Source organism: Pieris rapae, chromosome 12, assembly GCF_905147795.1.
Source record: "Pieris rapae chromosome 12, ilPieRapa1.1, whole genome shotgun sequence".
In the NCBI taxonomy this organism is placed as follows: Eukaryota; Metazoa; Arthropoda; class Insecta; order Lepidoptera; family Pieridae; genus Pieris; species Pieris rapae.
The window spans coordinates 6,991,624-7,010,994 of record NC_059520.1 but is presented as its reverse complement, the minus strand read 5'-3'; the positions used below and the strand labels follow the sequence as shown (position 1 = coordinate 7,010,994).

General features: G+C 34.0%; 3 protein-coding genes across 3 annotated transcripts; 2 read left to right on the top strand and 1 right to left on the bottom strand.

Moving 5' to 3' along the window:
- The first annotated feature begins 116 nt into the window (after window positions 1–116).
- On the top strand, window positions 117–6,395 carry LOC111002593 (SET domain-containing protein SmydA-8). The gene is made up of 3 exons (XM_022272749.2): window positions 117–1,544; window positions 5,654–5,817; window positions 6,153–6,395. Exons 1-3 carry the CDS (start codon window positions 380–382, stop codon window positions 6,318–6,320), a joined length of 1,497 nt encoding a protein of 498 aa, XP_022128441.2. The 5' UTR covers window positions 117–379; the 3' UTR covers window positions 6,321–6,395.
- Window positions 6,396–6,728: 333 nt separating this feature from the next.
- LOC111002996 (probable alpha-aspartyl dipeptidase) lies at window positions 6,729–8,338 on the top strand. Its single transcript, XM_022273324.2, has 3 exons — window positions 6,729–7,018; window positions 7,103–7,666; window positions 8,175–8,338. The coding sequence occupies exons 1-3, from the start codon at window positions 6,861–6,863 to the stop codon at window positions 8,236–8,238; spliced, it is 786 nt and encodes a 261-aa protein (XP_022129016.2). The 5' UTR covers window positions 6,729–6,860; the 3' UTR covers window positions 8,239–8,338.
- On the bottom strand, window positions 8,196–19,298 carry LOC111002988 (peptidyl-prolyl cis-trans isomerase G). Its single transcript, XM_022273311.2, has 9 exons — window positions 18,369–19,298; window positions 14,486–15,678; window positions 13,972–14,126; window positions 13,375–13,450; window positions 12,548–12,714; window positions 11,031–11,126; window positions 10,631–10,748; window positions 9,745–10,022; window positions 8,196–9,275 (listed from the first exon to the last, which is right to left on the bottom strand). Exons 1-9 carry the CDS (start codon window positions 18,923–18,925, stop codon window positions 9,066–9,068), a joined length of 2,850 nt encoding a protein of 949 aa, XP_022129003.2. The 5' UTR covers window positions 18,926–19,298; the 3' UTR covers window positions 8,196–9,065.
- Window positions 19,299–19,371: the final 73 nt, after the last annotated feature.

Here is a 19,371-nt window from a genome sequence, read left to right as displayed (position 1 = left end):
AACTCATATTTATTTTTGTATCAATGACAGATTGCTTCTAACAATGGTTTTTCTCACGTCAGACGTCTATTCTGAAATAACTATTTTAAATTATATTATATAACGCTTGCCAGTATTTCACCCAAACTTTTATTCAGCAAACGCAGCAATGAAACGCTAATTTGAAATCGTGCTCACCTGAAAAAGTTATTTAAGTGCTAAACTAAACAGGAACTTTTCACGAATCTGGCGCACGTCAGTCATAGTTAATTACGAATAAATGTGAACATGTTTTTGGCGATGTATATCCGATCAGCGCCTATTTGTTATCAAACTAACTAGAGTTGATATTCACGGCGTGTGCGCAGTACAGTGCCGGCACCGGGCGAGTACCGACAGGATGTTATCAATGGATCAATTGTCGCTTCTAGTGCAGGACCATCTTCATGACATCCAACCTGCCAGGCATTACCACAAGTGGACAATCAAGTCGTCAGATATCGGTGGCCGCGGCCTTTTTGCCACTGAAGATATCAAGTCAGGTGAACTGCTCTTCGTAGACCATCCACTTGTTTACGGCCCGCGATCGGGAACTACGATCCAACAAGGATGTACTGTATGTGGCAAAATGGACATGGATACATTGTTCCGCTGCAATAAGTGCGGCCTATTGTTATGCTCCCACCAGTGTCAGAACAGCAATACACATTACGACGATTGTATTGTAATATCCGGTTGGTGTAACAAAGTGCCAATTGAAAATATAAGTGATACATTGCTATCAAGATGTTTGGCTCCTATAAGGACATTGTCATTACCGGAAGATCAACAAGAATTACTGAGAGCCCTTCAAGCTCATACACTTCCTCAACACGGAAGTGAAATAAAGGAGTTCAAAGAGTATTTTGATATATCATCAGAGGAAGAACATTTATTGACGTTAGCCGTCTGTATACTTGATGCAAATGCATTTCAAATAGCCGTTCCTTATGGCCGAAAGGAAATGAGTATGCGGGGATTGTTCCCCGTGTCGTCTTTGATGAATCATAACTGTGTGCCGAATACAAAGTATAATTTCAATAAGGACTGCCATATGATTATAAAGGCTGTTAAACCTATTGCGGCCGGTACTGAGATCACCACCTGCTACTCTGGCTTATTGTGGGGAACACCTGCTCGACGTCTACATTTATTTAAAACGAAACATTTTTGGTGCAAATGTGAAAGATGCAGTGATGCAACGGAGCGTGGTACTTTTTTAGCGGCTCTGAAATGCTTCGATACAAATTGTTCTGGTTCCCTTCTTCCTATAGAACCATTAAATCCTACGTCAGCGTGGCGTTGTCTTACTTGTGGACTGAGGGTACCAAATAGTAATATCTCCGCAATCCAAAGTGCACTCGGGAGTTTGATTGGATCGTTGAATTTTGAAAATGTAGCTGAATTAGAGAAGTTTTATCTGAATAGAGTTTATAAGTATATACCGAAAACTAATCAAATTGTAGTGGATCTGCAGTGCCGGTTAATTTGGGAGTTAGGAGAAGTGGATGGCTGCAGGTGGCATGGTAAGTACAAACAAATAAACCCTTTTCAAAAACATTACTGCCGAATACTGAGAATTTTGAACAGTTCAAATTGCCCTTCTCTAGAGAACACTTGAAATATTGCGATAAAATAAACATTTAAGATCACATCTCTTATCGTATTTTCATTTGACAGGCAACAAGCGTAGTGTTATGCCAGTGATAAGTTGATAAGCGTTGCAATACACTGAAAATACTTATAAGCAAACTCGCTTTCTGTGTCTTAAATCTTTAAGATTTAAATATTAAATATGTTCATCAATATACAGTAAACAATTGTATTTATAATCCCTAGAATAAAAAAAATTATTTCCGATGACTTCGCTTGTATTATTTAAAAGCTAAAACATTTAATCAAAAAGTATTGTGGTATCTTATCTGACCGTACATTGTGCCGATTTCAAAATATAGATGATTTTACATAAATAACTAAAGGTTTATACTATAAAAACACATGTCGCAACTACCTTGAATTATTTTCACTTATTTATTTTGACTTTGGCTTTGATTATTTACTTCCTTTTCAGTCGAATGTATGAGAATTTATCAATTGATTGCCAAACTTTATGATTAAAAGTATATATGTATCGATAAAAATGTATACCTGAAAAAGATATTTTCAACTCAATCAACAAACATATTCCAGGAGCTATTTTCAATACAGGTCAATACTGTCGATATCGTTACTCAGAATATCGACGGTCAATTCCAGTCCATATATTTAAACTTGACGTATACAGTGAAATCATTATTTTCTTGTATCATAAATATAGTTACTGTTTTAAATCCACTTTTGTGCCTTCAATTTATCAAACAAAAAGGCAGGCATAATTTATACTAAAAAATCCAGCCTAGGCGGACGGGGTTTATTTTCAGCCAAAATATTCTCAAATAAATCTTTAACAATCGGGCCACGGTGCGATTCAACTGGTGATGTGTTTTGTACAATTGTGACTTATGTTATACTTACTTGTAATCCTTGTGGAAAATGTGCGACGTGTTTAGAATGCAAAACTACATACCAAGGAATACGCTAACGTCACAACTGAATGGAAACCAATAACAAATCACACGCGATCTACCATACTCTCCAAATCACTATTATCGATATTTCTTATTGACGGACGTGAATAGAACTCTAAATATATATTCCATAAAAGAGATGAATCGACGTTTGAAGAACTAGATTTATTACGTAGATGCTATGGTATTGGCACTGAAGATCTAAAGGCGTTATAATGAGAATAAATTCATTTCGGATTTCATTAGATGTTTTATATAAAAACTACAATATGTATCAACATTCAACATTATTGAATCACAGCTGCGTACTTGTTTGATACGGTTCGGTTCAAAAATATATTTTGATCTATTTCACCAGGACGGTGTAAGTGAATGGGGACATTGATATTGATGAAGAAATTTTAATTTATACAGAGGTTCTCTGGGGCACACCATCACGAGACTTCAGTAATACAAATCGGAACATATTGGTATAATTGTGTAAGATTTATTCATTTACAGCTTATAACACCCATTTTCAACTGAAAGTATTATAAAACTATTATACAATAAAATATTTAAGGGATTTTTAAAAAATACCAGAAAACCTTTTGCTATCTGTTAATCTTTTCTAAGTTCATTTTTAAATCACGGTATATGGGGGTATCACTGAAAATGTTTAGAACTGGCTAGTTAGAAGTACTGTTAATTAAGTATTATAGCGACTTGCGAACAGTCGCTGCATCTGACACAGGGAAAGACACGCATCACAAGACTGACAGCAAACCTCCAGTAATAGGGTAGGTATACATATTACTCGGTCCAAAACTAAATAAATATCAACTAACTGCAAGAAAGACTTGCAGTTAGTTGCATATGACTGAGTACGCCTTCATTTACTTATTTAAATAAATATCTTTCGTATTCGTATTCTAATAGTAATGGGGGATCGGAAATGAAATCTGCTTAGCTTAGTTAATTATGTAAATGAAACGATTTACTCGTAAACATTTACCATTAGACGTGTTGCGTAGACAAGTGGTTTCTCCTATACGATATATAATATTTCTAGAACACAATGCGGTTCTGTCAAGGTTTTGTTTACATGTAGTGGTTTTAATAGTTAGAAATACCTACGAGCAATTGTAAAGTGGTGTATACAGTGAAATTAATTAGGGCAAAATTATATTTACTAGAAAAATTGCTTTGGAAAAGTGTAGAACTTTTCTTAGTTCAATTAGGTATGCATCATATAATAATATGTGCCCTTTGCTAAATATTAGCAACTCACTTCGAGACGATCAACCGTGGCCCTAAGACATTGTTAACATATATACATTATCCTTATGCATCATTTTAGATATCGATGAAAACCACAATAAATTCCAGGCAGTAGTTTTATTAGTTGAATTTGTAGCGAACAGAGAAACAAATAGACGCGGTAGAGGACTTGTTTTATATAATAAAAGTTTGACATATGTTGTCACTGATTTAATAGTCCCCTATATCAAGCGTTAATTGCTCAACTGTTAACCGACTTACTTTGTAAATCCGATTGAACGCAAGAAACCTTTAAATTTTCGTTATTAATAAGCAAATTACTTATAAATCTCGTAGCAAAAACTTGGCAAAAGAATTATCAAATGTGATTAAGCAGATTACTCTCCAACCTCCAAATTTAACTCTTTATAATAGTAGATAGTAATATCGAAAAGGATTTATTAATAAATTTATATAATAAGAATAAATTATTCTTAAATATAGCATATATACAGATCTATAAACACTCAATAATGAACTTCCTTAGACTTGTATAAAGGGTCGTGAGTAGTTTTTTTTTATTTTATTGTTCAATTGGATACTTACCCTGACTGCAATTTACATAACTTTTATAACACATTAATTTTCTCAATTATACATATAATAGGTATTTTGGTAGCGGTTTTAATATTTTTCAAATGTAATATACATTTATATCGAAAACACACAAATCTTCGGAGTAAAATAAATTTCTGAACTATACGGAGGTAATAAATTAAAATTACGGAAGTTCCAAACGTCAATTCGGCCAAAACTACGCACTTGAAAGCTCAAAACGTAATTCACATATATTAGCAAGTTCAGTGCATCGTAAACAGTTACTGCGCAGCTCGTGAATATAATAAGAGAGGTGTTTGCGCGTGAAACAGTTCAATTATCGCCTTTGTCATGGGCGCAGCATCAAAAAACGCACGTCCACACGTCGTCATCAGGTGGATAGGGCTACCAGTGCCGTTAGTACTTCTTTCTTTTTGAATTTGGCAGTTTGACTTGTGATATAATCTAAGTGTTGATCAGTTTTATTGTACGCAAATATCATTACCTGTTAGGTAACCCAATGTGTGCATAAATGTTCGTTTGTTCTCGTGCCAACTATTCTAAACATTCGTTTAGGATGCTTAGTGTTGAGAGGGTGATGAATGAGAATTCCATTTGTTATTTTAGCATTTTATGCCCTATTGTCTCGGATATGATTTGGAAACAGATTAAGCCCATAGTATGATATATACTTATTTTAATTAGACAGGGTTCCAAATATATATATAATCGCTCTGTATCTCATTCATATACTTTGGTAAAAATCAATTTACTTTTAAAGATTTTATGTAATCCCAACTTAACTATAAAAATATCTTGGATTACAGAATTAAAAATTTATTATATTGTCATTTCTTAATCCGATCTGTTTTTTATATCTTTATATGTACTAACATACATAGCAGCTTCTCATATAATATATCTAGTGTATTTACTTCTACTGCTTTTGTTTGAATATTAATGAAATAAAAGTCATATTATAAATGTTTTATTCATAATTTGAATAATGTTTGAACTGCTTATAACAGAATAGTTTATGATGAAGAATTTATTACGACTAATGCTTGAATAGATGAAATGAGTATTTTAAATTGTCGTTTAAAGACTAGTTATCGTTTAGTTTCGTTACTGTAGTCCACAGTGTAGGTATAAATAGAATAGTAATTATTAAATATAGTGTACTAAATACAAATGTTATCTCATCTAATTGAAATCCACTTAAACCATTGCAGAGCTGTCCGAATCCCAGCTGGCGCTGAAGGAGAGTCTGTGCCGCAGTACCCTGGTGACCGTGGCAGCTCTCGGTTTGGGAGACACACACCTTCGAGGCCTGCTGCTGTACCACCTCCATGCTGCCCTAGCAGAGCGGGCCAGGCGCACTCCTGACTTATATGTGGTACGATTTTTGATTTTACAATAAAATATTACTTTTATCATACCACAGTTTCTTAGAGGAATAATTTAGTATTAAGTTTTAAGCAATATCCATCCTTAAAATACTCATAAAACACATGGGGCCAAGTTGGGGCTTTTTCGTAGCATTTTATTTTACGCATAAGACCTGAAACTAAAGTAGAGTGAAAAGACTTAAAAGGTGTTCATCGTACCTTTGCTTTACAAATGGCGGATGACGTCGAACCGAGGTAGGTTGGTGTTTCTGTTGCGGGGTAGGCCTATTTGTTTTCCCATGAAAGTAAACTTTGAGAATAAGTATAAAAAATATTTTTTCAGGAACTCAAAGCCGAAATCGAAAGTACAATCGAACAATCTTACAATATCCTAAAAGGTGATATTTCGTCACCGCCTGATTTGGAACTAAGGCGCCAGTACCTTGGACCCGGAAGTGACAAACCTCATGAAGAAAGGTTTTTCATTTTAGATAAAAAGCCCACTCCATAATGTTTTTGATCTGTAAAATGTGATATTGCCCAAGTAATCTAGTGTTTTGTAACCATTATATTTATTATATATGTATTATGTGTATTAATTTTTTAATGTTTAGCAAAAAACTAAAGGTAATCATGCCGTGACGTGTATTGGCGTTAGTAACTACGGAATGGCGTCCAGCGTTACGTTAATTTTGAGTTCTGAATTTAAATATCTAATAAACTATATTCTAATGTCCGTGTTAAACGAGGCTAGTTTTTAAGAGAAAATAAGATCGCAGTCCCTTGTGCTCTCACTTATCGAGGTTCGACTGTATTTATATCATTACTTTGTCACAGACAGCTGACAGTGACAGTACACTTTTTACGACATAAACATTTTTTTTTATATTTTTGGCGAAATTTTTTTTTTTTTATAGATTCTGATTAATTAGTTTTATCATACATTTATCGCCCTGACTACAAATTGTATTATCTGGAATAAGAGTGCATAATCGCTGTATATTTATATTACTACGATATGATAACACAATATTAAGAGATTAAGATATAAATGCGACTTTTCAACTTATCGCATGTTCTAGAAGTTGGCTTTAAAACATTTTCTACCATGCAATCTCAACGCAAGGCTCTACTGCTTTCTTCTTCTAACTGCCACGGATATTCTTTATTGGAATTTGCTAAAGAAGAAATCTGCAAGTTTTTGAGTTCGTAAGTACACGATAAACAAACTAATATTGACAAAAAAAATCGATAAACAATGCATATCTTTATTTAACTTTATCTTGATTTCAGTTATGATGTCAAAGAGTTAATATTTTTACCATATGCACAAAATGATTTTGATAGCTATACCAAAAAAATAAGTGATGTTATTAATCCTTGGGGGTTTCCTGTTAGAGGATTACACACATTTAGCGACCCCATTGGTGCCATTAACTCTGCCAAAGCTATTTTTATTGGCGGTGGTAATACATTTCTCCTGTTAAGCCGATTATATGAAAAAAAATTAGTGGAACTAATTAAAGATAGAGTGGCCAGTGGTAATTTACTTTATATTGGAAGCAGTGCTGGTACAAATGTTGCAACAAAAAGTATACATACTACTAATGATATGCCAATTATTTATCCTCCAAGCTTTGATGCCATTGGCATTGTGCCCTTTAATATAAATCCTCATTATATTGATTATGTTGAAAATTCAACCCATAAGGGTGAAACTAGAGATCAAAGACTTACTGAGTACATGGAGATGGCTCATGCTAATCCAGTGTTGGGTTTAAGGGAAGGCTCAGTTTTGCATGTCAATGGTAATTCACTTATTTTAAAAGGAATAGCAGGTGCTGTTGTTTTTAAAAGGTAAGCTTAATCTTAAGGGGTATGAGGCTCTGTAAGCTTTATATATTACAGTTGAATTCTCAACTTGTGCAGTAGGATATCTTATACTATAATAATTTAAACAGTTAAAATTTGTGAGCTATAAATTATTTTACTAACTGAAAGCCTATGTTAACCCTAAAAATTTAGTTTTTTGTGTAGTTGGATTTTTAGTCTGCAAATAGTATATGATTATGCTTATGATAAAGTTAGCGAGAGCATATTACTTTTAACTTAGATGTGATTAAAGCCTGTCTGTTCACATTTACTTCTTAGACTACTGCATGAAATTTATTGCCGTTTTCAACAAAATCATAAGATTCATGCTTTTAATATTCTTCTAAAGCTAAGGCTTATTGGAATAATGACTAAAGTAACAGATTGGTTTTGACATATGGGAGTTACAATATATCTCAAATCTAAAACTCAGTCCATAAAAAAATCTGTGGTGGCCAGTGATTTTTAAATAGTAATTCAGTGACTTTTTCAGGAATAAAGACAAAACAGAATATAAAGTTGGTGCAGATGTGTCATTTTTATTGGAAGATAATTGAAAAATAGCAGCTAAGAGATGACTTAAGTACTTATATAAGACATGTATATTTTATGGTTACATACTGACTGTTAAAATATGAATAAATTCTATTTTTATTCTATTCTTTATTACTTCTATAATATTATGACATATATTTTAACTTAGTTAAAATTTATTGTGCCATCACCTAACAAACACAGGAAGGTAATTATTACAGTATCTTCACAAATAGTTAAGCTTGTCACATAAAGGAAACCAAATCTAAAACATCTATGGTACAGAAAAATATTCACTAAGTTTTCACTCCAACTTTTAATGAAGTCCATAAATCTAAGACGATGTGCACAAACAGACAAGTACATATACTAATATTTAATAACTATAGTCAAAAGTAAAATTTCTTAAAACTGTAATTTTATCTATACCAGAAATTAAACACCTTTCTCTGTTTTGAATAGTGGTAGTTTAGGTTACTGGGAATAAAGTTGACTGACGGTTTTTATGTCAATTTTTTAATAGTCCATTATCGCAACACTGACAAATTTTTACTTTTCATGGTTTTTTCTTAAAGTAATAATGTCTAAAACACCTCTATTCTCTCATCTAGGTAGTAAATATAGTGCCATCCATTAGTAAATGAGACCATATCATATGTAAATCTTTAAACAACAAACATTTTATATCCGTCCTTTTCTATAAAATTTTAAGTTTGATTAAAACTGGTATCTCAATAAGTCAATTAAGATAAAAGTTGGGGTCATTTTAACAGGCAATGCTGTATTTGCTTTTCTATATAATTCAAAGTTGATCCCAATCGTCTGGATATCTTTCGTTGTATTCCCTGTGTCAGCCATTTACCGGTGCTTCTAGCAAAGCCCTGGCTGCTTGGAACAGCGATGGCTGTGGGATAACCCTGGACTGACTTCTTTCCACAGTCGGTAGATGGCACAAGTATCTACGTAACGCCAGGTCACGCCTTGCACTTAAACCGCGAGTGATTTCACATCCCAAACCGAAAAGCACTTCGCGTTGGCGTTTTCTTTTTTCCATCGAAACCTGAAAACATTAATTGGAAATGTCCAAACGGTTTTAAATTCATCAATTCATACAATTTTAATATATACTTGGTACCAAGATGTTAACTTTAACAGCAAATAGAGTCATGAAATAATTCCAAATATTAAATATTATTATTATTATGTAAATACATATTAGTATAGTGAATAACTAATGAACTTGACACTTTCGGCGTTGGTTTAGTATTAACTGTTCTGTGTTAGGAACTTTATATTTCTTGAACTATTCATTATACGATACAATTTAAAAAAAAACGTATCGATGTGATTCTGCTACGATGTACTTAGTTTGAAATACGTCCATTGGCCGTAAAGGAAAGCGTATTGATTCTATTACCGTAAACCGATTAAAAGCAGTCTCCCAAGAAAATACGAGACATTTTTTTCTACCAGACACATTTTTTTCTTATACATCATACTAGAAAAAGACAACACCATTTTTTAATTACCTGAACAGCACCCACCGGATGAAGACTTTCAACATCAGTAAACGTCTCGTGTTTTCCATTTGTCAATCCATCTTTACTTTCCATTGATTCGCTATTCTTCTGCAAAATATCTTGTACTTTTTCCTTCCCTGCCATGTTTATGGACAAACCGAGACGTGCCAGAACGCGTTCTGGTCGCCATCTATCTCTGGCACCTCCTGTTGGCGGTTTTTGCTCCCGACGATTGACATCTGCGACAAGACTGGCCCAGTCCACGCCTAAGGCATCACCTAGACCGGCTGAAAATACATCTAAAACGTGAATGTACAAATCCAGACGATTTAGGGTCTGTTTCACAATGTATGGATAAAGTACCAAATAACTATGCAACACAAATTATTCGAAAGATAAAAGTTCCGAAGAAATTACGCGCTATCTTACAGTCGTGAAACGCAACAAAGTTTATCCTACCAATAAGTAATAAATAGCTTATTTGGAACTTATCCGGACATTGTGAAACAGACCCTAAGAGTCCCGACTCTAGTTTAATAGAATCCAATATGCTATTGACATAGGGGAGGAACACTTAGGTGATTTTCGGTTAAACTGTAATTGTTACGAAATGCTGATCACCAACTTTTGTTAAGAAAATACCACAAAAATAATTCCCAAGGTGCTGTTTAAGTATGACGTAGGAAGTACAGGAGGTCTTTGTTTTTCTTATTTGGTGATTACGTGAACAGCAATTCTTTTCTATATTAGACATACCTACACTGAAAATATTTAGAAAATGAAAAAATTGCTTAATGTAGAAAGTTATTGTTAAAGTTATCTGTATAGTTAATAAATAGCTACATTACTAATTACTATAATAAGAAGTAGGTAATCTTTTAAAAAAAGAACATACTTCTAGTCCTTTCCTCTTCCAACTCGCCGTCTGAGATTTCTTCAAAATCAAGATTGGCAACGTCATCTTCATCTTTACCATCTTGAGATTCTTTATCTTCACAGGCACCATTAGTGTCCTGAAATTGGTCAAAAACGTTGTTAATATTTTTAAAAAATCGCGCGCTATAACCTTTTTAGGTCTCAGATGTATATATCTGTTACCTCATCAATTGTGAATGTAATAGGCAAGTAGGTGATTAGCCTCCTGTGCCTCACACACGCCTTATAAACAAATATATATACGTTCATATTAAAATTTAGTTTAACACCAGCTCGCACGGCTGAGTGATCACCATCTTGCCTATTGGAGAATCCCTAACAATTCATAAAGTTAAAAAACATTACAATTGAAAATATACCTGTGTATTCTCTTTCTCAACATTATCTGGTTTTGCGTTCGCACGTTCCTCTAATTTTTCCGTTTGACTGTCCTCATCCAGAGTTTGATCTTGCATCTGAAAATCATTTGGTTAACGCGAGTACCACACATTAATAAATAACATTTAAGGGATATAAACACGAATTTCATTGATTCGTTATTAAACATAACATTTCGAATGCTTAACAATGATAAGTGAGGAAATATATTTACATTCATACCAAATGCATGTTTATATCAGATAAGTTTTGTTTTAACCTTTACTCTGTCCTCTACTAGCTATAGTAAGACCTGTATACGGTCAAACATAACGTTAATTACAAGGGATATAAAACCTTTTACATGAAATACGCCTTCATATTATTTAAAATAGATAAGAAGTGATAGTGCGCTCATGTGTAATTCAAATGTAAGATCCACGCGGATATCATTAAAACAAAGTGCGCTTCTTTACTCAGTTTTATTAATTCGAGACTTATATAGTCATAAAAGATGGGCCTAATTTTTTCTGTACTAAGATTTACTTTAAACTCACTTGTCAAATTACCTTTAAGTATATTCCTTTATTCATAACACCAGTTGTATTTGAAACAACGAAAATTAATTTATTACGCACACAAAACAATGAATAATAGAACTTTACTGATACAGTAATCCCTCCCTCACGGTAGATTGGTTGTATGAAATGCGTTAAATGGGATTCAAAAGAAAAAAGTATGTTATGAACAATATATGTGCGTACAATGGGTTATAAATGTCACAGTATAAAAATATCATTTCTGCAATCGTCACGTTACATGGGAAAACCTGTGTTATAGAGCGACAACAATCGCGCAATGACAATATATTTGTGAAATAATAGCACGAGTCTTTGTGGGGTAAGTTAAAAAGACAAACAAAAAAATACAGTGGAATCTCTATCATTAATCTCTATAACTCGAATATCAAGAGAAATGCAAAGAATTCGAGTTAACGAGTTTTCGAGTTAACGGGTTTTCGACTTATCAAGAACGTTAAGTTGTTTTTTCGGCTGTATGCAATGAATACCGTTTCACGTGTAAAAGACTAAAACAATAGATTAGAAGCCTCGAATTTGTAATATTTTGTATTTTATTGGTATTATTATTTCGGATAATTCCAAGACGACATTATATTTTACTAACTACAAAGAAGAAATAGAATCTTTGAAATTCGAGTTATAGAGCATAAATACATATATATATTGTATCTATAATTCGTAGGGAAATAATAGTTTGTTCGAGTAACAACGTCTAAATAATTCGAGATATCGCGTATTTAGGGGTTCAGTGGATAGGAATGGCATTTGTTTTCGACTCACTGAGGATTTGGACGTAACGAGGTTTGAGTTACAGAGTTTCCAATGTTGTAGGCAAATTATCCTATAGTACCTTATGTGAGGAACTCAATGGAAATCATTTTAAAGACTGAATTTTTGAAGACACAACTAGGAAGCTTTTTATAGTAGAGTATACTCACATCATCCCGTTCCAAAATATCATCCGGGTCATCACTAATTTCACTGAGGTCATCCGGTATAGGTTTGTCATCGTCATCATCATGAGCTGGTGGTGCCTCTTTTGTCTCTGGTTCCGGACGTCTTCGTTTGTCACGTCCGTGGTCCATTCGCATACGATTGTAATCATCTGAAGTTATAAACTTGATAACTTCAGAACTAGTAATATTCCTATACTTTATCTTAAACATGTACCAGGCAAAGCTGTAGTTTAATCCCACAACAACGGGGGCTTCCTAGTGCGGCAATTAGTGTCAGAACCATTTCCTCAATTTCCTAAATGCCAAACATTCAATTATTAATATAATTAAAGTCAAAGCCGTTTACGACGACACCGTTTAGAGCAACATACTGGTTATATTGACCAAAATCAATAGCCCAGCCGGCAATAAGTACAAAATATGTCGTCGACTGTTCGGATATGGGTTTTTACGACCAAATATTAGTATGTAGTCTCTTCGATATCATATAGATAACAGATTTTGGCTGTTGTATTTAATACCAAATCAGTGGCATAAGTAAATTGAAGCCATACTTAAAAATGAGTAAAACAATAGTTTACATAGCGATAAAAAATTATTTATATTGAATCTTACATAACAGGGTTCTTGTACCATGCCATCTATTGGAATTATAAAGTACTCAGGGTTTAGTCAATAGATGATGCCTTAATAGTAGAGTAGTCTATATATAGAAAGTCGAAATTTTAATTTGTCGACAAGAATCGTCATTTTTACTTTCCACATACACTACTGATAAGGCATCTTGTCTAAGCCTCGCTATAACTTACCATGCATTCGATTTCTATGTGGTCCGGGATGACGATGCCTCCAACCTTCATCCTGTTCTTTATCCCAATCATTCATCTATAACACATAGAAAACAATAAACATTACGAATGATGGTTGAAATAAACACACAAACAAAACATACCATGAGGACTAAGGCAGCCAAGGATTATATGGGATAGGATAAGGCAGGGTTGGTTTTTCTTTCTATAATCTATTGGTTCATTCCAGTATAATCTCTTGTAATAGAACGCCTAAAAAAGGAAACAATAAATATTCAAAACAGGGAATGTTATAGTTCCAAATAAGCTGCATTAACATTCATATTTAGCGGCAAAGAAAGATAGTTCTTATATATTGTAGTAAGTAAGAGTTTCTTTGAGAATACGGAGGGTTTTTTATTTTTACGTCATGTCTATATAGACATGACATACCGCTTTTTATAATGAGTTCATAGCCTAGAATGTGTTTAACAACACTTCAATGTTAACGTCACCACTGACGTTGACATTAAAGTATTTATTATATTATTTGATAGCTGCTTGCAAATAATTAAGTTGGTGGTAAATTATAAGGATTAGGGAAAAAATATTAAAAACCTGCGCATCGTGCATTGGCCAGTGCCGCTCCCTTCCCCAATCTCCAGAGCCTCGATAGTCATCATTTTCCCAATCTTTATGATGCATGTAACGGTCACGGTCCATTGACCCAGAGCGACCCTCCCATGAGCGGTCGCGACGCCGATCATCGTATCCTTAAGAAGAACAGTAGAGGAGAATATAAAACGAAATTATGTTCAATTGTGATTGGTCAAGCGGACGTAATAAAATGTATCAACTCGAATAGGACTGAAGATACAGTTGAGAAATCAGTATCGAACTGATTGGCCAATGTGCGAACCCATCTTGTTTTGTATTCTCAACCCTAGTTATATAAAAAATAAACATTTCTTTGAATATTAATAAAATATCACCTCATTTATTACTTTTATAGTAAGTTTACGGTCTCATTCTAAAACAAAGTACGGAGTAACGTACAAAATATTTAATAGGTAATTGCAGCGCACGTCAATTGTCTAATTATAACCAACCTTCTTTGTGAAAAAAGTATTACCTATATCGCCCCGTTCTCCCATGTCACCATACATCCTATCATCGTCTTCCGGATATCGGGAAGGTCCGGGCATGTCGTATCCTGGGTCATAATGTCTGTCCCTACCCTGTAAATATCCTGGCGACCTGTCACTATCCCGTGGCATACTACCATATCTGTTGTCCATTCTATCATAATGGTCCATCCCATGGTCGTATGGTCGCTCCATGTCATAGTCACCTTGCTCCCTATCAATGCTATCCATTCTGTCCCGTTTTATAGACCTATCTCTTTCAATCCTATCTTGCTTACGGCCTCTTTCGGAATGATTATCTTGTTGATCCTTGGGACCTCTAGGATTTTTGTCATTATCTACCGCCTTGTTAGATATAGCAGCCAGTGCTGCAAGACGTTCCTCTGGCCTAGGCAGTAATCTCTGCATTGGTTTATTTGGTTTCTCTAACCCTTTATCTTTAGCTAAACCTCTTTCCCTACCCCTGCGCTTATCATCCCTCTTATTATCTTGTTTCCGATCTCGACCTCTGTCCTTTCTGTCGTGCCTATCCTTGTCATCGTGTTTTTCTTTTTTCCTCTCCATAGATCTACGACGATCGCGATCTCTACTTAGTGAACGTTTCTTGTGTCTGTCAGTACTGGCTTCCCTTCTTGACTGCTTTTTTGGTGACACTGGTCTACTTCTTTCAGAACTATCCTTTCGTCTTGTATCCTTAGGATGAGAACGTCGTGGTGACCTAGATCTCGCTTTCTTAGGTGATTTACTTCTGCCTCTTCTTTCCTTGTCTTTATCACGTTCCTTGTCCTTTTCTTTTCCCCTGTCTCTATCTTTTTCACGGTCTCTAGAAGATTGAGGGGATGCACTCCTATTTCTTTCCCTTCTTTGAGGAGATTTTCCATGCTTGGAGGATGTTTTTGATAGTAAGCTTTTTGATGTTATTGGTGGAGTACCTCCCGACTTCTTAGCAGGTGATAGAGACTTTTTACCTAATGCAGATTTGGTTATAGGCTTTTTCTTACTTCCATCAGGCTTTTTCAAAACTTTGTCTTCCTTTTTTCCCAATACTTTTTTAATTTCTGGCTTATCTCTTTTAACTGTATCACTTTTAACCAACTTTTTTTTAGCTGGTACATCACCATCAGAAGAAGAACTTGAGTTCCTTTTCAATTTCCCTTTCTTAGCTTTTTTCTTGGCATCCCTGGAAGAAAAATTCTAATGCAATAAAGATTTTAGATTTTTTTAAATTACTTTACATAATATGAAAACAGAGAATTCTGAAGAATGGCAAATTGCTTTTGATGGATTGTACATGTAACTAAATATGGCCTTTAATTGAATATTTTGTTTACCAAGCCTTACTTTCCCGATACTACTTTTTAATTTTTGGATCAAAGATGAAAAGGATGAGATATTGGAAAAATTTGGTTTCTTCACTATTACCGTAACCACATGATCAAATGTTAATTACACATAAAAAGAAAATCCATCGGTACTTGGCATGGCTACCAATAATCTTGTCAGTATAGCTATAAAATGGAATTATAACTCAAACTCAAAATATCTTTATTCATATAGGTAAACAGATACACTTATGAACATCAAATAAAACAAATTAAATTTACATTTACAACCAGTTCGCAAGTCAAGGGCGTAGAGCGGGTAAGATTACTAAGTAGTGTAGTAACTACTGGCCTGGCCACAAATACTTTGTCAAAACCCTACTACACTAGAGCTGAAGACTGGCCCTCATCTAGCCATGACCACAACCATTAAGACTTCAAATTATGGTCAGTTTAAGATAGGTCTACTATCATAGGGTTTCCCCGAATTTGTCCTAATTTAAATTGTAGTCCGGGAATTTTACCGCAAGCGCTGCTTACGCTATTTTACTACGCGAGCGGCGAGCGGGAGTGGTGCGCGCTGCGTCGGAGGCTGGATCTGGCGAATCGTGAGCGCGAGCGATCTATTTGGCGCGTTGGCAAGTGTTTTCATTTAATTTTATTAACTCAGTAAAAAAAATTGGGTTTGTTTTTCTTTTATTTAATCCCTAAGGTTAAAAATTGGTTGCCTGTAAAGTCGGTATACGGGCGAAAGTTTTACGTGACAACGACTTTGAGTGGTAAAATAATTTTAATGTGAATATTCATTCGTATAGTAGGAAGAAGGATGAAATAATAGTAACAATTTAAAACATTTATTTATACAAAGAATTATATTTAAAACTGTGCTCGAGTGGAAGGGACGCGTGCCTTTCACTTTTTATGTCTGTCTCTCTCGCTCTTAGGCGGGCTAACCATGCCCGAGTGGAAGGGACGCGTGCCTCTCACTCGCTCTCATTGTGAGCGCATAACGTGAGCGGAGCGTAACGCAGTTTCTTGAAGTGTCACCCGGCAAACCAATTTATAAGACGTTGTCACGTCAAAAATTAAAGCAAAAATACTCACTTGTCGTCACAAGAATGATTTAACACACTATTTCATGTCACAAAAGAGACTAATGTCAGATCTTGGCTACTAGGATTAAGATTAAAGTTTTCTTCTAACAATTACGTAGTAAAATATATTTTAATCAAGATGTAAGTGAATGAAAAAAGTATTGAAATGTCCGGGGTGAAAGGTCCAAAATCCGGGGAACTTACGCTTCTGGTCCTGGTGAGCAAGTTTTACAGATGGCAGCCCTAGTTTTAGAGGACATGGCTTGCTCTAAGCCACACCATTACATTGTGTCTCTTTAAAAGCCTTTGGAGCAAGCAATGGCGAAATTTCCCTTGTAAACATTGTGTACTGTATAAAAGCCTAAGATTGCCATTTTACACAGAATATTATTTCTTTTTTTGCTGAGATTTTAATATGTAGGTAAAATTTAATTAAAAGTACATTACTTCATTGAAAAAAAATGCATTTTCACTTGTAACAGATCTTATGGTTGGACTAGGTAATAAGTACTAACTGTTGCATGGGCAACTTACATGGGTAAGTTTATTGAACTTAAACAGGAAAGAACAAATGTTCCTCATAATCAAATTGTAATGTAAATATTGCTTATGCAGTAGTGTTTCAAAACTAATTCAGTAGTTCTGGACACTATTTACACAAATAATACACATACTGACAATACCTCTTTAAATCATAAGGATCTGTATGGTAGAAACAGAACTTGTGCGATGAGATGTCATTGCACTGCCAAATAATATATTTCTATGTAAACAATAATGTTACATTGTTATAGTTCAACAGTAATATTAAATAAAAAACTTGATACATTAATTACTAGTAAAATTGATGTGGAGAAAAATTGTAAACATTTATATTAATGCAAATGGAATAATGAAATAGGGCATAGGAATAAAGAATTATATTACTTTGTATAACAGCCACAGTATTTCTCTTTCCACAGAGGCTCTATTGTTTATTTATATAATTGTAACCATGACTTGTAAACAGTAAACATGCTGAGTAAATCTAAGTAAATATAAACTTGTTTATAAATAAATTAAGGAACAAAATGTAATAATTAAAGATAAGCCAGAAAATACATATACTTATATGTATATTATAATAAATTTTGTCAATTTTTTATTTTAAGTATTTGTGAAAATACTTGAAATATTCTTAAGAAAAGCAAATTCACAAATTATTAAACCTTATAATTTAACTGAATTATTTATTTAATGATTTACATTTTTATTCAAAAGTATTTTAGAAAAGTATTTCTAATACAGTTAATCTTTTTTTTAGCTTCAGTCAATATTTAGAAATATAAAGTTTTTGATTAACTAATGAACTACATAATTGCTGGTGTTAAAGCAGTAATGATGATATAAACACTAAACCGATTATATGTAAGATTATTATAATTGTACTTTATTGTCTAAAAAATAGTTCTAACCTGCCAGATGATGAAGATGAAGAACTTCCATCTGAAGATGATGAAGACCCACTTGAACTTGAGGAGCTTCTAGATGATGATGAACTTGACACAGCCTTTTTCTTTTCTTTTGCCATATCTTTACCAGAGTCCATTTTTAATTGCAACTCTAGTTCACGTTGCAGTTGTTGCCTTCTTTTTTCAAGGACATCAGTATCAGCATATTCTAAGTCATTCTGATCCCAATTGTCTATTTCACCGTCAGTACTGCGACCAGTCCTCACAACAACAGTTGAATGTAATCGACTTTTAGGATCATCTTTTGCTAAACGTTTTTGGTCAACATCTTTATTTGCCCGTTGCTTAGAAGGACTGATCAACGTATGAGTGGAGGCAAATTTGCAACTTTTACCATATGCACAGCTGCCGTGTTGCACCCACTGTCTACAAAAATCAGTTTTCTTACCACTAGAACTTGCCTTTTTAGTACCGAGGCGTTCAAAAACACTAGGTCTATTAGATAAATCCTTGGTTTTAGGTAACTCCACAGTAATTTTCCTTTTACCTTGTTTTGACATTATAAAAGAGAAACATTAGTCTTAAAAGTAACTACCGTCCACTGAATCAAAAAATTCAAATACATCACCACTTAATTTTTTTTTGTTAAAGAACAACTGTTACTTTTATTGATTTTAAATATATAATTTTTATGTGTCAAGTGCTGTTATTAATAAACATAAATTGTAAACGACAGGAGTAAACGGTGTAATTGAGTCTGAAGTCGTATTTCCCTAAGCAAAACAGCCGGCATTTTGTTTCATGATTTCTTTATCTGTACTTGTAGTTTTCCTTTTTAAGTCCACAGAGTAGTAAACTCAAAATTGTTCGTAGAATGGAATGAAATATAATGTAAACTATCAGGTTATAGGGATGAAATGTTAAACACACGATCAGGGGACAGGGGATCTAGTCAAGACGGCTTAACAGTTAACAGTTATAGTGTATGTAGAAAGTCGAAAACTAA

What these genes read in the sequence shown, in the direction of transcription:
- LOC111002593 (XM_022272749.2), top strand. Translation starts at nt 380, where the DNA reads ATGTTATCAATGGATCAATTGTCGCTTCTAGTGCAGGACCATCTTCAT. An exon ending in GGATGGCTGCAGGTGGCATG is followed by an intron (nt 1,545 to 5,653) that starts GTAAGTACAAAC and finishes AAACCATTGCAG; the next exon opens with AGCTGTCCGAATCCCAGCTG. An exon ending in GCACTCCTGACTTATATGTG is followed by an intron (nt 5,818 to 6,152) that starts GTACGATTTTTG and finishes ATATTTTTTCAG; the next exon opens with GAACTCAAAGCCGAAATCGA.
- LOC111002996 (XM_022273324.2), top strand. Translation starts at nt 6,861, where the DNA reads ATGCGACTTTTCAACTTATCGCATGTTCTAGAAGTTGGCTTTAAAACA. An exon ending in ATCTGCAAGTTTTTGAGTTC is followed by an intron (nt 7,019 to 7,102) that starts GTAAGTACACGA and finishes TCTTGATTTCAG; the next exon opens with TTATGATGTCAAAGAGTTAA. An exon ending in GGTGCTGTTGTTTTTAAAAG is followed by an intron (nt 7,667 to 8,174) that starts GTAAGCTTAATC and finishes TGACTTTTTCAG; the next exon opens with GAATAAAGACAAAACAGAAT.
- LOC111002988 (XM_022273311.2), bottom strand. Translation starts at nt 18,925, where the DNA reads ATGTCAAAACAAGGTAAAAGGAAAATTACTGTGGAGTTACCTAAAACC. An exon ending in TCATCTTCATCATCTGGCAG is followed by an intron (nt 15,679 to 18,368) that starts GTTAGAACTATT and finishes TTTTTCTTCCAG; the next exon opens with GGATGCCAAGAAAAAAGCTA. An exon ending in GGAAGAGGAAAGGACTAGAA is followed by an intron (nt 10,023 to 10,630) that starts GTATGTTCTTTT and finishes ATGTATTTTCAG; the next exon opens with CCGGTCTAGGTGATGCCTTA.